Here is a 15665-nt window from a genome sequence, read left to right on the forward strand (position 1 = left end):
AAACTTACCTTTGGTGTCTGGGTTCTCTGTCTGTAGAAGTTATAAGACCAGCTGTGTGAAGTAGGTTGTTGCAGCAACTGCATTGAACCTTTTGAGGTGTGTTATTAATTACAATTTGCTTCCACTGTAAATATGAAGTTCAAAGGAATTATCTGTCAGACTCAAAATATTGAAGTAAACAATGCCATTGTAGCTCATGAAAATGTATTGAATCACATACTGTTACGATTGTCCTCAAGAGTATAAAATCTTCATGCAATTTGATTTTGGGAGTCTTTACCAAGAGAGTTTCTAAGAGAATGCCTGCTTGTGGTGATTCATATCCACCAGCTTCTTCAGTGACTTAATTATAGTCTCAAAGCAGAGGTAATAGTTAAGGCAAATACAATAACAACGTTCAAAATACATTTATAGAGGTAAATTTAGCAGGTGCATAGTTAGGAAAGTTTTAAAGGGATAGAGGTCAAATGTGGGCAAAAAGAACTAGCTTGAAATGGCATCTTGATTGGCAGAGACCAATTAGGCTGAAGGACCTGCGTCTGTGTCATATTACTCATTGACTCAAAAAGGTAATATCTTAAGTCATGGCAGATTCACATTCAGATTCAGATTTATTTATTTATCACATTTCTGTTATCAACCAACACAAGAAAGGATGTGCTGGGGAGACCCCACAAGGGTCACCATACGTTCTGGTACCAACATAGCAGGAACACAATGTTCAGGAGAACAACACAAATATCAACAACAGTAATATAAAAAAAGCAAAACAAAGACAACAGGAAAACAAGATCCTTTCCCACACACCTACACATACAGGCCTCCAAGCTCAGGTCAGGCCATTTCCACCTCTATGACTCAAGTTCTTTAAATAAGAGAACACAACATCCTGCCTTTAACACCTGAAATGATCAAACCTCTCAAGATCTTGAAGTATTTTGACACGGTGGATGCAGAGAGCACATTTCCTCTTGTAAGTGAATCTAAAACCAAGTTTCACGTTTAAAAGAAAAGTCACCTAGCTAAGATAGAATTGTGACAATTTTTCTTCTCTCAGAGGCCATGAATTTTTTGAATTCTGTTCTTCAAAATGTGGTGAGAGAAGATCCTTTGAATATTTTAATGCGGAGTAGTGAATTACAGATAAACAAGTAGATGAAAGGGTACTAGGGATATATAGGATGGTGGAGTTGAAATTGCATTAATAACCAACACACGCAAGGATGTGCTGGGGGAAGCCCGCAAGTGTCACTACACATTCCTGTGCCAAAGTAACATGCCCATACTTTGACAGGAATATGAAAGGTCTGAGGATCCCATGCAGAAATGAAGTGAAGTAAGTTATCCTTGCAAAATAATTTAGAGTAATTTCATGTCTTTATACTGTACTGCCTCATTGGGAGACCAGTCAGTAGGGATTGGTTATAAAATTTCTTCACTGACACACAGGTGCACCTCAAAGATACATGCTTGGCCGTTTGCTCTATTCTTTCTATATCATGGCTAAGCACTGCACAAGTGCCACAGATTACACCACTGTTGTTGGTAAAATATCAAATTATGACAAGGAAGCAAACAGGAGTGAGATAGATTGGCTGGTTGAGTGGTGTCACAACAACAATCTCACCATCTGTGGACTTCAGGAAGAGGAAGTTTTAGAACACACACCAGTCCTCAGCAGTGGAAAAGGTGAGCAGCTTTAAATTCCTGAGCGTCAACAACTCTGAAAATCTGTCCTGGGCCAAACACATTGGTGCAATCATGAAGAAGGCATGCCAGCAGCTCTACTTCATTAAGAGTTTGAAGATCTTTGGTATGTCACTAAAGAGTCTTGGAAATTTCCATAAATTAACAATCTAAATCATTTTTCCAGTTGTATCACAGTCCAGTATGGAGTTTCCAACGCACAGAAATGCAAAAGGCTGCAGAGGTTTGTAAACCATTAACAGAGGAGTCTGTGGACCCCAGATTGGGAGCCCCTGCTCTAAAAGCTGTAACATCATAAAGAACCCTCACCAACAGAGACATGCCCTTTTCTTGTTATGACCAAGAAGGTATAGGAGCCTGAAGACTCACTCACTGTTCTAAGATCAGCTTCTTTCCCTCTACAATCAGAAGTCTAAACAATTCATGAACACCACATTCTTTTTTGCAACACACACAAAATGCTGGTGGAACGCAGCAGGCCAGGCAGCATCTATAGGAAGAAGCACTTCTGCCATTTCGGGCCGAGACCCTTTGTCTGCCCTGACGAAGGGTCTCAGCCGGAAACGTCGACAATGCTCCTTCCTATAGATGCTGCCTGGCCTGCTGCATTCCACCAGCATTTTGTGTGTGTTGTTTGAATTTCCAGCATCTGCAGATTTCCTCATGTTTACTTTCTTTTTTGCACTGTTTACTTATTTTGTAATTTATCGTAATTTTTATATCTTTGCACCATACTGCTGTTGCAAAATAACAAATTTCATTTAAGACAGTGATTATAAAACTGATTCTGAACAAATACTGTGAAGAAGTTTTGGTTGATCTCCTGTTCAAGGAGAAAATGGCCCTCAAGCTACTGACATATAGAGGGTTTGTATTCATTTGTGGTTTCAGCTAACAAGGCTTAATGACCCTGTTCCAGGGCAGACTGAAAATAGCTTCCTGACAGGATAAACCTCTCACCTGAGTGTTTCCACCCTCTTCCAGTGATTGGCTCCTTGGTCTTCCTGCTCTTCGGAACTGAGGGTGATTTCTCCTTATAAGGGAAGGAATAGGTTCCTGCTCAGGGAGGCACTCTGCAAAGCAAAGCCTTCCCTTCTTTGACCCATGTTCAGGCATGTCTTAAGAAGGTAAAAACAAAACTGGTAAAGGAACAGGGGGTGGGGGGCACATCAAGACACATCTTGATGCAAGATGTTGATAAACAAGAGAAAATCTGCTGATGCTGGAAATCTGAGCAACACACACAAAATGCTGAATAAACTCAGCAGGCCAGGCAGCATCTATGGAAAAAAGTACAGTTGACGTTTTGGCTGAAACTAGTCAGCAGGACCCTGAAGCCCTGAAGAGTTTTGGCCCGAAATGTCAAATGTACTTTTTTCCATAGATGCTGCCTGGCCTGCTGAGTTCCTCCAGCATTTTGTGTGTGTTGCAAGATCTTGATAGATCATGCAAGATGAGTCCTGATGGAGAGTGTTGACCCAAAATGTTAACTATGCCTCCACCGTTGCTGCTCAACCTCCTGAGTTCTTCCATCAGTTTTTTTTGTGCCAGACTCCAGCAGATGCTTATCTAAGAGGTATTGACTTCCAGGAGTACCTGGTAACACAGGTAACATACCCCTACTCAAGGATTTAGAAACAGTTTCCATACCTCCATGATCCAATTTCTGAATGGTCAATGAACTCACGAACACTACCTCAACATTCCTTTTTTGCATTATTTATTTTTGTAATTTATAGATTTTTATGTTTTACACTATCTGCTACTGCAGAACAATTAACTTCACATCATGTTAATTGGAGTCAGGAGACAGGTAGTCCTCGGAGTCAGGAGATAGGTAGTTGGGTGACTGTCAGGAGAGGGAAGGGGAATAGACAGGAAGAGCAGAGCACCCCTGTGGCCGTTCCCCAACAATAAGTATACCCTTTTGGATACTGTTGGTGGGGACGACCTACCAGGGACAAGTTGCAGTGGTTGCATCTCTGGCACTGTGATGCACCATCAATAACTCTTGGAGACGTGAGTCGAGATAGGCTTTTATTAGCTGGAAGAAAGCATTATTAGCTGGAAGAAAGCACCATCAGCAGCAAGAGACCACCACACAACATCCTGGAGACTGAGGGAGGAGCAGTGCCTCCAATCGCCTTTATACAGGAGTCTGTGGGAGGACAGGACCTCCAGGATAGCAATCTCAAGATTGCTACCAGTGCCACATGCAGGTGGGTTTAGAAATAATAAGATAGTGCAGATCAACACATGGCTGAAGACATGGTGCAGGAGGGCGGGCTTCAGATTTAAAGATAATTGGGCAGTTTTCCAGGGAAGGTAGGACCTGTTCCGGTGGGACGGTTTACATCTGAACTGGAGGGGGACAAATATTCTTGCAGGTTAAGTTTGCTAGAGAGGCTCCAGTGGATTTAAACTAGATATGGGGGGGGGGGGGGGGGGGAGGGGAACCAGAGTGTAGGAACAGATGTATGGGAGAAGGAAGAAAAAGAAGACAGTAAAGTTTTTTGTACTGTTAGAGATAAACAGAGAGAAAGAGGTGGAGAATTTCTTAAATGTATTTATTTTAATGCTAGGAGCATTGTAAGAAAGGTGGATGAATTTAGAGCATGGATTGATACCTGGAAGTATGATGTTGTAGCTATTAGTGAAACATGGTTGCAGGAGGGGTATGAATGGTAACTAAATATTCCTGGATTTTGTTGCTTCAGGTGTGATAGAATCAGAGGGACAAGAGGGGGAGGTGTTGCGTTGCTTGTCAGAGAAAATATTACAGCGGTGCTCTGGCAGGATAGATTAGAGGGCTATTTGGGTGGAATTGAGGAATGGGAAAGGTATAGTAACACTTATAGGGGTGTATTATAGACCACCTAATGGGGAGCGAGAATTGGAGGAGCAAATTTGCAAGGAGATAGCAGATATATGTAATAAGCACAGGGCTGTGATTGTGGGAGATTTTCATTTTCCACACATAGACTGAGAAGTCCATACTGTAAAAGGGATGGATGGTTTGGAGTTTGTAAAATGTGTGCAGGATAGTTTTTGCAGCAATACATAGAGGTACCATCTAAAGAAGGGGCAGTGTTGGATCTTCTGTTAGGGAATGAAATAGGTCAGGTGACAGAGGTATGTGTTGGGGAGCACTTCGGGTCCAGTGATCACAATGCCATTAGTTTCAATATAGTTATAGAGAAGGATAGGACTGGACCCAGGGTTGAGATTTTTGATTGGAGAAAGGCTAACTTTGAGGAGATGCGAAAGGATTTAGAAGGAGTGGATTGGGACAATTTGTTTTATAGGAAGGATGTAATAGAGAAATGACAGTCATTTAAAGGTGAAATTTTGAGGGTACAGAATCTTCACGTTCCTGTCAGGTTGAAAGGAAAGTTTAAAAGTTTGAGAGAGCCATGGTTTTCGAGGGATATTGGAAACTTGGTTAGGAAAAAGAGAGATATCTACAATAACTATAGGCAGCATGGAGTAAATGAGGTGCTTGAGGAATATAAAGAACGTAAGAAGAATCTTAAGAAAGAAATTAGAAAATCAAAAAAAAGCTAAGAGGTTGCTTTGGCAAGTAAGGTGAAAATAAATCCAAAAGGTTTCTACAGTTATATTAATAGCAAAAGGATAACAAGGGATAAAATTGGTCCCTTAGAGAATCAGAGTGACAGCTACATGTGGAGCTGAAAGAGATGGGGGAGATTTTGAACAATTTCTTTTCTTTGGTATTCACTAAGGAGAAGGATATTGAATTGTGTAAGGTAAGGGAAACAAGTAGGGAAGTTATGGAAACTATGATGATTAAAGAGGAGGAAGTACTGGCATTTTTAAGGAGTATAAAAGTGGATAAATCTCCAGGTCTTGACAGGATATTCCTAGGACCTTGAGGGAGGTTAGTGTAGAAATAACAGGGGTTCTGACAGAAATATTTCAAATGTCATTAGAAACAGGGATGGTGCCGGAGGATTGGCGTATTGCTCATGTGGTTCCATTGTTTAAAAAGGGTTCTAAAAGTAAACCAAGCAATTATAGGCTCATCAGTTTGATGTCAGTGGTGGGTAAATTAATGGAAAGTATTCTTAGAGATGGTATATATAATTATCTGGATAGACAGGGTCTGATTAGGAACAGTCAACATGGATTTGTGTGTGGATGGTCATGTTTGACAAATCTGATTGAATTTTTTGAAGAGGTTATGAGGAAAGTTGATGAGGGTAAAGCAGTGGATGTTGTCTATATGGACTTCAGTTAAGGCCTTTGACAAGGTTCCACGTGGAAGGTTAGTTAGGAAGGTTCAATCGTTAGGTATTAATATTGAAGTAGTAAAATGGATTTAACAGTGGCTGGATGGGAGATGCCAGAGAGTAGTGGTGGATAACCGTTTGTCAGTTTGGAGGCCGGTGACTAGTGGTGTGCCTCAGGGATCTGTACTGGGTCCAATGTTGTTTGTCATATACATTAATGATCTGGATGATGGGGTAGTAAATTGGATTAGTATGTATGCAGATGATACTAAGGTAGGTGGCGTTGTGGATAATGAAGTAGGTTTTCAAAGTTTACAGAGAGATTTAGGCCAGTTGGAAGAGTGGGCTGAGTGATGGCAGATGGAGTTTAATGCTGATAAGTGTGAGGTGCTACATTTTGGTAGGAATAATCTAAATAGGACAAACATGGTAAATGGAAGGGCATTGAAGAATGCAGTAGAACAGAGTGATTTAGGAATAATGGTGCATAGTTCCCTGAAGATGGAATCTCATGTGGATAGGGTGGTGAAGAATGCTTTTGGTATGTTGGCCTTTATAAATCAGAGCATTGAGTATAGGAGTTGGGATGTAATGTTAAAATTGCACAAGGCATTGGTAAGGCCGAATTTGGAGTATTGTGTGCAGTTCTGGTCACCGAATTATAGGAAAGATGTCAACAAAATAGAGAGAGTACAGAGAAGATTTACTAGAATGTTACCTGGGTTTCAGCACCTAGGTTACAGAGAAAGATTGAACAAGTTAGGTCTTTATTCTTTGGAGCGTAGAAGTGTGAGGGGGGGACTTGATAAGAGTATTTAAAATTATGAGGGGGATAGATAGAGTTGACGTGGATAGCCATTTTCCATTGAGAGTAGGGGAGATTCAAATAAGAGGACATGAGTTGAGAGTTAGGGGGCAAAAGTTTAAGGGTAACATGAGGGGGAACTTCTTTACTCAGAGAGTGGTAGCTGTGTGGAACGAACTTCTAGTAGTAGTGGTAGGGGCAGGTTCGGTATTGTCATTTAAGGTAAAATTGGATAGGTATATGGACAGGAAAGGAATGGAGGCTGCGTGCAGGTCAGTGGGACTAGGTGAGAGTAAGCGTTTGGCACAGACTAGAAGGACCGAGATGGCCTGTTTCTGTGCTGTAATTGTTATATGGTTATATCATGTTAGTGATAATAAAGCCAATGCTGATTCTGCAATGGAGGGAAGAAAGGAGGAGCAGTAGGGACAGAAGGGTAGGAGTTGTGAAAGAGGCAGCTGCAAGAGAGAAGGATGTTGTGTGGCAGGGGAATAACAATTGACCAGCTGCAAGTGACTCCATTCCCTTGTCATGCTTATAATTTGAAGACCCTCTCCTGCAACAATTGTACAAGGTGGCTCGACTCCTGATTAACCAGGGACCATCCAGCCAAGCCCCAGCTGAGGACACCCATATCCCAGGAAAAAGATGGGCTGGGGTATAAATATTATACATAAAATCATGTCGGGCTACACTGTACTGTGACAGGAATCTGAGTTTGCTTCGTCCCTTTAACGAAGGGACTCAGCAGCCTCTGCAGGTTAATTACCAAATAAGGCAAAGTCTGCAGTCTGCGAGCCGGCAGAATGCACAAAGTTTAACCCTTGGCGTGCTGGCCGCTCTTGCTCAAGGTGTGTCCGCAGTATTGATGTGTGTGTTGTTTGGATTTCCTGATTCTGCAGATTTTCTCGATTGTATCGATGCTCCGTGTCTAAGTCATCATCCCAGAGAGGCTGCGTGAACAGGGATTTCCAGGACATCTCGGACCAGAGCCGGGACATTCCTCTCCCATATTATTATCATTTTGACAAGATTGGGTGATGGGGGGGAGGAGGGTTCCGGCTTTTTGTCTCAGGACTAATTCTACCACCCCTGAGCTACTGACGTTAATCGCTGTCCGATTAAAGCACTGTATTCTTTTTATATTTTCAAATCGTCCTTTGGTTTTGCAGCTGCCATTCCTGGGATATCTTAGAAACATTTAAGGGTGTGGCGAACAATTGGGAAATCAGCGGGTCCTTCATCGCGCGCGTGTGTGTGTGTGTGTGGGGGGGGTGAACAGTCGACGTTTTGTGTCTAAACGCTGTATCAGGCAGGACTGAGCCACGCCAGAATGGAAGTAGACCAGACTGCATCTGCAATCTCTTGTCCCTACAGCCCTCCCAGATCTCTGCGCTGTTTTAAATTCTAATCATGGACTTTAATCACTCCCTATGCCTCTAATAAGCCCGGCCCCAGACTCGTCAATTCTTTCTCCACGACCTCCCTATCTCTGCTTTTAAAGTATTTCTTCACTCCCCCTCCCCCCACGTGCGATGCGATTTTGGTTACTAATCTCTCCCTTTGTCTGCATCAGGAAGGGGTAATTTTACAGGTGCTGGGTATTGCGAGATGAATCAGGTATTGCCCTGAGCACAGTGCGAAATGATGATGAACAGCCGAATAGGTAAAGCTCGAGCAATGATTTGCTCAATGATCAATGCATGTTGAGAAATATCAAAAGTGGGTAAACTCTACCCGCCTGATTGTGAATATTAAAGAAATACATAAATGAATGAACATTTCCACTATGATTTGATTTAGTCCCATGGAAACCGAGCTGTGGCTCTGCCCCCGGGATCTCATTGGCTGGCTGTGACGTGACTGTCTGTCGGTGTGTCTTCGTGCTCCATAAAGAGAGGGGGACTGTGCGATGAGGTCTAGTTTGTCGCAATAGCTTTGTTCTCTTGACTTGGTTGGTCCTGATGCATTGTTTGGTTTAGTTTGGTGGATTGAGGCGCTGTGCTTTGTGTTCTTGACTCACTATTTTTTTCCCCTTTTATCTTTCAGTCATTCCCTCCGCGCTGTAAACCATGGCTGATGATGAGATTGCTGCACTAGTTGTGGACAATGGATCTGGTATGTGCAAGGCCGGATTTGCGGGAGATGATGCCCCCAGAGCTGTGTTTCCCTCCATTGTGGGGCGGCCTCGACACCAGGTGAGTTATTCACTGAAAAGCCTCAACTCCTGCAACATAGGAGATTTGCGGGCGATGTCCTAGCTCAGGGCTTGAGAGTTGATTGTAGACTTTGTGATTATTTACTTTTGGAAGAGATTAGAGAGTAACTAAGTGTTGGAACCTTATTGGGAGAGGGTGGCTCAGTGTGATGTGTGAGTGCGGTGCCGGTGGGTAAATGGCCCCAACCCAATTATGGCGCTTTATTTGGGCGGTTGGCATAAACTGGATCATGGTCTCCATGAGAACATTTTTTTGTTAATGTGTTTGGGATGGTATTGTTGACTTTATAATGGAATCTCCTAGAGTCTTAAAGACAAGAGATTCTATAGATGGAAAATTTGCCAGCAATACACAAAAAACAGGAATTTAACATGTATGGAGAGGAATAAACAGTCGATGTTTTGGGTCGAGACTTAATCAGGACTGAAAGGAAAGGGGGATTTCGGCTTGTGCTCTCTTCCACCTGACTAGCGAGTTCCTCCAGCATTTTGTGTGTTGCTCTAATCTAGGCCCTTTTTATTACTGGTTCTTATACCCCGACTTTGAGGGCAAGAACTGGGTAGGTCTGGAATATATTAACCCTTCCTTGCCCTTGCTCAGTGATGGCGTTGAAAGGAATAGAACAATTGAAGGGGAGGCTCTCTAACGTAACGTCGGATTTGAATGGTTCTTTTGTGTAGCAACAGAATTATGGGACTAACAAAGGGCTGTATTTGCATGTGAATAAATAACGAAGGAAGTGAACAACGTCGTTGGGGTATAAAGTACAAAACTGGAAAGGTTATGTTTCTGTTATTACAAGGCATTGGTGAGGCAGCAATTGAAGCACTAAGCAGTAATTTCCTTGTTTAAGGAAGCTATATGCATTTGGAAATTAAGGTTATAATAGGCTATTTGCAATGTGAAAATAGTTGGATACCTTTAGAAATGTATTTTTTTAGGAGTTCTGTAAAATGACAGGATACATAAAACTCAAGGATCTGAGGCATCTTAACGAAATCGATGTGGACATGCTACTTCTGGAAGAATCTAGAATTTGTGGGTTGCACATCAAAGATGTGAGATAGGATTTCAGGCTGGTTAATTATTAGAACTCTTGGGAGTGGTGGTGGAAGGAGAGATTCTGAATATGTTTAAGACAAAAGTAGGTAAATGATAAAGCAATGGGATAAGTTGCTTGCTATACATTTGAGTTGCCATTAGATCAGCTTTTCGAGGTTTTTGTGTATACTAACATTTTATCTGGTTCACTAAATATCCCTTTATAAAGGCCTTCCCATCTCAATTTGTGTGACTTTTTTCCTGGAATGGAAAAATAATCCTGCCATTTCAGCACATACAAAATCTAAAAATTGTTGGAATTTTTTTTTCAACTTGGTCTGTATCAGTGGAGAGAAATGGTTAATGTTTTAGCTCTGGATTTTTCAGAACTAGGAAATAATGAGATGTTAAGATGCAAATGAGAGGAGGAAAGGAGAGAACAATGGGAGGTCTGTCTGTTGGATACAAAGCAGGAAAGGCAGTGGTAAAAAGACCAGAAACAATAGGTGTCTTGTGTAAATAAGAACAGTGAGACTATCTAAAATTGAATGTGAGACCAGAAGGCTGCAGAGTAATAAAGCATTAAATGATGGCTGTGCCTGTGACATCCACATCCTGTGAATGTTACTTTTTCGAAAAAGCCATAGATTCTTTTGCCAGTGCAGTGAATGAAAATCTAATTGGTCATTGTGAACAATGTAATATCTGTAATGTACAGCACAGTGTGTGATGCTAGTTTGATTATTTTAATCTTCAAATTCCTTAAGTTTGGAATTTTCTATCAGGGCTGACTTGCCAATCTCTTGTCTAAAAATTGACATCCTGCTTAATAAGTAACAATACATGGCGACAGGAAATTGTACAGCAGTTCACTACGTTAGTGATTGTGAGTTTATAAACTACAATACGATATACAATAGATACTTTGATTTGTGTGCAATATCATATTCAAGGTGACCCTGACCAGTAGTAAAAGTGGAAGGTGGAGTGGTGGAGAGTCAACTCATTAAACTAATTTCAGTACAAAGTTCCCTCCTTATCTTGCCCCATCATAAACTAATCTAAGACTTTTGTTTCACCAATTATGGAATTGACTGCAGTGGCTGCCTCACAGTTCTAGTGACTCAATCCTGACTCACTGTGCTGTCTGTACAAGTTGCATGTTGAAGGTCTTTATTTACACAGTGGGCTGAAGAGCTAGTTTCTGTGTTGTCTATACAAGACCATAAGATATAGGAGCAGAATTAGGCCATCTGGCCCATCAAGTATGCTCCACCATTTCCTTTCAGCCCCAATCTCCTGCTTTCTTCCCATATCCTTTAAGTGGGACTATCAGATTGATCCATTTAAAAAACAATTATTCTATTAGAGATGTTCAATCAGCATCCTCTACTGTCAACCAGCCAATGAATGCCAGTTTTGATGACAATTTTCCGTTGATGGAGTAGAATTTTTCAGGCTCTGGAGAAACACTGTCCTGCCAGGCTTCCCTCAGTGCCTTAGAAGTGGCAACACGGGTAGTGTGGTGTAGGTGTTTGGTATACTTCATTGGTCAGGGCTCTGTATACAAGAGTTAGAATGTCATATTTACAATGGTACCAGAGCCTGGTGAGATGGGACTGCAAGTGGTAAATCTGCAGCAACAAGTAATCCAATTTGAAGTGGTGGGGTGGGGGAACTGTCAGAATTTCGGGTCAAAATCCTGCATCAGGATTGGAAGGTGAGAGGGGAGATGTCCAGTATAAAGAGAAACAGATGTCTAAGACAAGAATATGAAGTAATTGGTGGACTAGGGTGGAGTGAAAGATGAGTGCTTGTGAAAGATGAGTGCTTGTGCCAGACAGGCTCTTCCATCAAAGATGTTGGGTGAAATCACACTTTAAATATTGTGCAACTTTGATTTACATAGCTATTAGAAAAATGTCATTAAGGATGGGGCAGGGATTGGAGAGCTTGAGTTGTAAGGAAAAATGGGATGGGACTGATTTTGCTGAAATACAAGGGCTGAGGGGTAATTTTATGGGGGTATAAAATGATGAAAGGCATGAATGGTCAGTTTTTACCCCAGAATAGGGTAGTTTGAAAATTGGATGTCATGGGTTTAAAGTGAGAAGAGAGATACAAATGGGACCTTATGGGGAAATTTCACAGAGCATAGTGTGTATTTAGAATGGGCTTCCAGGTAGTTGGATAAGTGTGGATAGAGGTTTAGTGGGATAGTGGCCACACACCCCACTAAATTGGAACTAGCTCGGATAGACGTCTTTGTCAGCATGGACAAGTTAGAACGAAGGGCCTATTTCCATCCTTTATAACTCTGGTTACTTAACTAACATGAAATTGACACTCAGATATAATAGTGAAGATTTTTAGCCTCTATCCTTCAGAATGTGTTCTAGACCTGTGATTTTTGTGTAAATTTTCCAACTTTCTGATAACAAAGTTCTGACCCTTTTCTATTTGACCTGTGTAGGCTGTTTTGTACATCCTTATTAACATGGAAGAATTGCCTCTGAAGAAAATGGTTTGAGATTACTGATTGCACATTGACTGTACTTGCCTGTCTCCCCAAACCCCATGCCCAGCATTTACTGAAAGAGCTGTGCAAATATAGTAAAGTTGCCCCTTCTTCCTCTGTCACCCTTCACAGCAAGTGCAGTCTAGATTAAGATTTGTCTTGTGCCACAACTTCAGCTCTGCACGAAGGTAGCAGATACTTGTATATGACAATGAAAAGCTGGTATTGTGGCCTGACAAACAGATTTGCCCCTTACTATAAGTCTCAATCATCAAATGCCTGTTATGCTGCTGGCTTTTAGAGGCAGCAATATTGTTCACAATGGAGATCTTGTAAACACATGGTAGTAGATGAGGCGTGGGTTCAAGAGCAGAAAGGACCACTTGTGGTGCAGTATTATCCTGTGTAATAGTCAAGGCATTTGGAAGGCCAATGAATTCCAAAACATTGCCTCAGTGACAATCCCTGAAAGACAAATCAAGAAATGGATCCACTCCTATTTCCTTGCGAGTAGTTGATATGTCTCAAGTGTTGCATTAATACATTCCAGATAACCCTCTTTAAAAGATGTCTTGTTGCAAAGATTACAAAAGCTTCTCTTTGTATTGCTTAGCAAGAGAACTGTCTCCTCTGCTGTATTAATTCTGCAGTTGCTAAAAAGGTCTTGGCTGAATTTTAAATCGTCCTTTGTCCCATTTTTCCATTCTAGGGTGTGATGGTGGGAATGGGTCAGAAAGACAGCTATGTTGGTGATGAAGCCCAGAGCAAGAGAGGCATCCTGACTCTGAAATACCCAATTGAGCACGGCATTGTAACCAACTGGGATGACATGGAGAAGATTTGGCATCATACCTTCTACAACGAGCTGCGAGTGGCCCCAGAGGAACACCCTGTCCTCCTCACAGAGGCTCCCCTCAATCCCAAAGCCAACCGTGAGAAGATGACCCAGATCATGTTCGAGACCTTCAACACTCCAGCCATGTACGTTGCCATCCAAGCTGTGCTGTCCCTGTACGCCTCTGGCCGTACCACTGGCATTGTGCTAGATTCTGGGGATGGTGTGAGTCACACTGTGCCAATCTATGAAGGCTATGCCTTGCCACATGCCATTTTGCGTCTCGACCTGGCTGGCCGGGATCTCACTGACTACATGATGAAGGTCCTGACCGAGCGTGGGTACTCCTTCACAACCACAGCTGAGAGGGAGATTGTCCGTGACATCAAAGAGAAGCTTGCTTATGTGGCCCTAGATTTTGAATCTGAGATGCAGACAGCCAGCTCATCCTCGTCCTTGGAGAAAAGCTATGAGCTTCCTGATGGCCAGGTCATCACCATTGGCAATGAGCGTTTCAGATGCCCGGAAACCCTCTTCCAACCCTCCTTCATTGGAATGGAATCTACTGGAATCCATGAAACCTGTTTTAACAGCATCATGAAATGTGATGTGGACATCAGGAAGGATCTGTACGCCAACACAGTCCTGTCTGGTGGAACCACCATGTTCCCAGGAATCGCTGACCGGATGCAGAAGGAAATCACAGCCTTGGCTCCAAGCACCATGAAGATTAAGATCATTGCTCCACCAGAGAGGAAGTACTCAGTGTGGATCGGAGGCTCCATCCTGGCTTCTCTCTCTACCTTCCAGCAGATGTGGATCAGTAAGCAGGAGTATGATGAGTCTGGTCCCTCCATTGTCCATCGCAAGTGCTTCTAAATCATTGGAGATTGGAACTGATTTAACCTTGATTAGATTGAGATGGAAATGTTGCCTTTTCATTCTCATTTCTCCAAATATTGCCTGCCCAGTTAACTTGAATTTTGTTAGGCCTTTGGGGTTATGATGTAAGTTTTAGTGACAACTGTCTATCTGATTCAAGAATGGTTGGGTTGCTCACAATCCTACAATATTAGGATACCTGAGAGAAACAATATTGATTTCCAGCTACCAGATAGACAGGCCTCTTACAGTACATAAATGTGAGTGAATTTGAAGGACAAAAGTCCCTGTGGTTTGCCCTCCTACATCTGATATCAAATTGTGAATTGGGAAAGAGACAGTTTTCATTTTTGCTTTGACAGTTGTCTTGAGCAGAATGGGACAATACACAATTGCCCTGGGGGGTTTGGGTTTCTGGGGAATGAGAATCATCTCATGGAAGTTTTCATCTCTGCTGGAAATGGTTGCAAAATATTTGTTATTGCAAAAACATTTAATAAAAATGCATTTGAACAACATGTTTAATTACTGCTACTGTATCTAACCACCTTTTCCATAAATACTTCAAGTAATTGCACTGAACTTTTCTCAATATTTCTCTCACTGCAGGAAAGTTGTGAAGTGGCACCTCAGACTTGGTGTTTGCTCCAAGATAATGGTTTTTTTAAAAAAAAAACAGCTTCTCAAAAACAAGAGCATACGTAGATTAAAATTACTTTGGTATATGACCCCCCCCCCCCCCCACCCTCCATACCTCTAGTCCTAGATTCCTCCAGAAGAGAAAGTACCTTGTCCTTGTACCCCATCAAGGCTCCTCATCTTGCTTTAATCAAGCAGTACTTTAGTCAAAGCCTCTCTGAATGTGATGTGCAATCAATCAAAGGCTTGACATTGCAAGGTGTCTGCAAATTAATAGGCAGCTGTGGCCTGTTTAAACCTGCCTTGGTAGAGATGGGAGGGCAGAACCATCAAAACACTTATTTGCAATTAGTCAAATTAATCCTTGGTTCTCTAGCTGTTAACCATATTTACCTGAAGATGCAGTAAATTTGGTTTATAGATGAGATGTATAACTAGAAATGTCTAGAGCAGATGGTTATGATTTTTGCAGAAAAAGAACTATGATCAGGTGTTCATAAGGCCACTGGGTTCTAGGCCCACCAAGATTCCGATCTAGGCTAGTCCTGCTTGGCCCATAATCCTCTGACACATTTCCGTCCATGGACCTGTCCAAGTATATTTTAAAAATGCACTCCCAGCTTAATGGCATCTTTCCTATAGCAGAGTAATGAAAGCTGAACATAATATTCCAAAATCTGGTGTCACTAGTGTCTAGTACAACTGTAATGTAAAATCTCAACTTCTGATTGATGAAGGCCATTGTGACCACTTTTTTGGTATAATTTTT

At 41.9% G+C, this 15665-nt stretch overlaps 1 protein-coding gene across 2 annotated transcripts; it reads left to right on the forward strand.

Moving 5' to 3' along the window:
* The first annotated feature begins 8561 nt into the window (after positions 1 to 8561).
* On the forward strand, positions 8562 to 14775 carry LOC132398498 (actin, non-muscle 6.2-like). Of its 2 annotated transcripts, XM_059978060.1 has the most exons (3): positions 8562 to 8716; positions 8812 to 8960; positions 13250 to 14775. In XM_059978060.1, the coding sequence occupies exons 2-3, from the start codon at positions 8835 to 8837 to the stop codon at positions 14252 to 14254; spliced, it is 1131 nt and encodes a 376-aa protein (XP_059834043.1). In that variant the 5' UTR covers positions 8562 to 8716; positions 8812 to 8834; the 3' UTR covers positions 14255 to 14775. The 2 variants fall into 2 exon arrangements, with proteins under 2 accessions (XP_059834043.1, XP_059834053.1); XM_059978070.1 differs by lacking the exon at positions 8562 to 8716 and having other exon boundaries at positions 8728 to 8960.
* The last annotated feature ends 890 nt before the right edge of the window (positions 14776 to 15665 follow it).

Source organism: Hypanus sabinus, chromosome 1, assembly GCF_030144855.1.
Source record: "Hypanus sabinus isolate sHypSab1 chromosome 1, sHypSab1.hap1, whole genome shotgun sequence".
Classification (NCBI taxonomy): Eukaryota; Metazoa; Chordata; class Chondrichthyes; order Myliobatiformes; family Dasyatidae; genus Hypanus; species Hypanus sabinus.

What these genes read in the sequence shown, in the direction of transcription:
- LOC132398498 (XM_059978060.1), top strand. Translation starts at nt 8,835, where the DNA reads ATGGCTGATGATGAGATTGCTGCACTAGTTGTGGACAATGGATCTGGT. An exon ending in TGGGGCGGCCTCGACACCAG is followed by an intron (nt 8,961 to 13,249) that starts GTGAGTTATTCA and finishes TTTCCATTCTAG; the next exon opens with GGTGTGATGGTGGGAATGGG.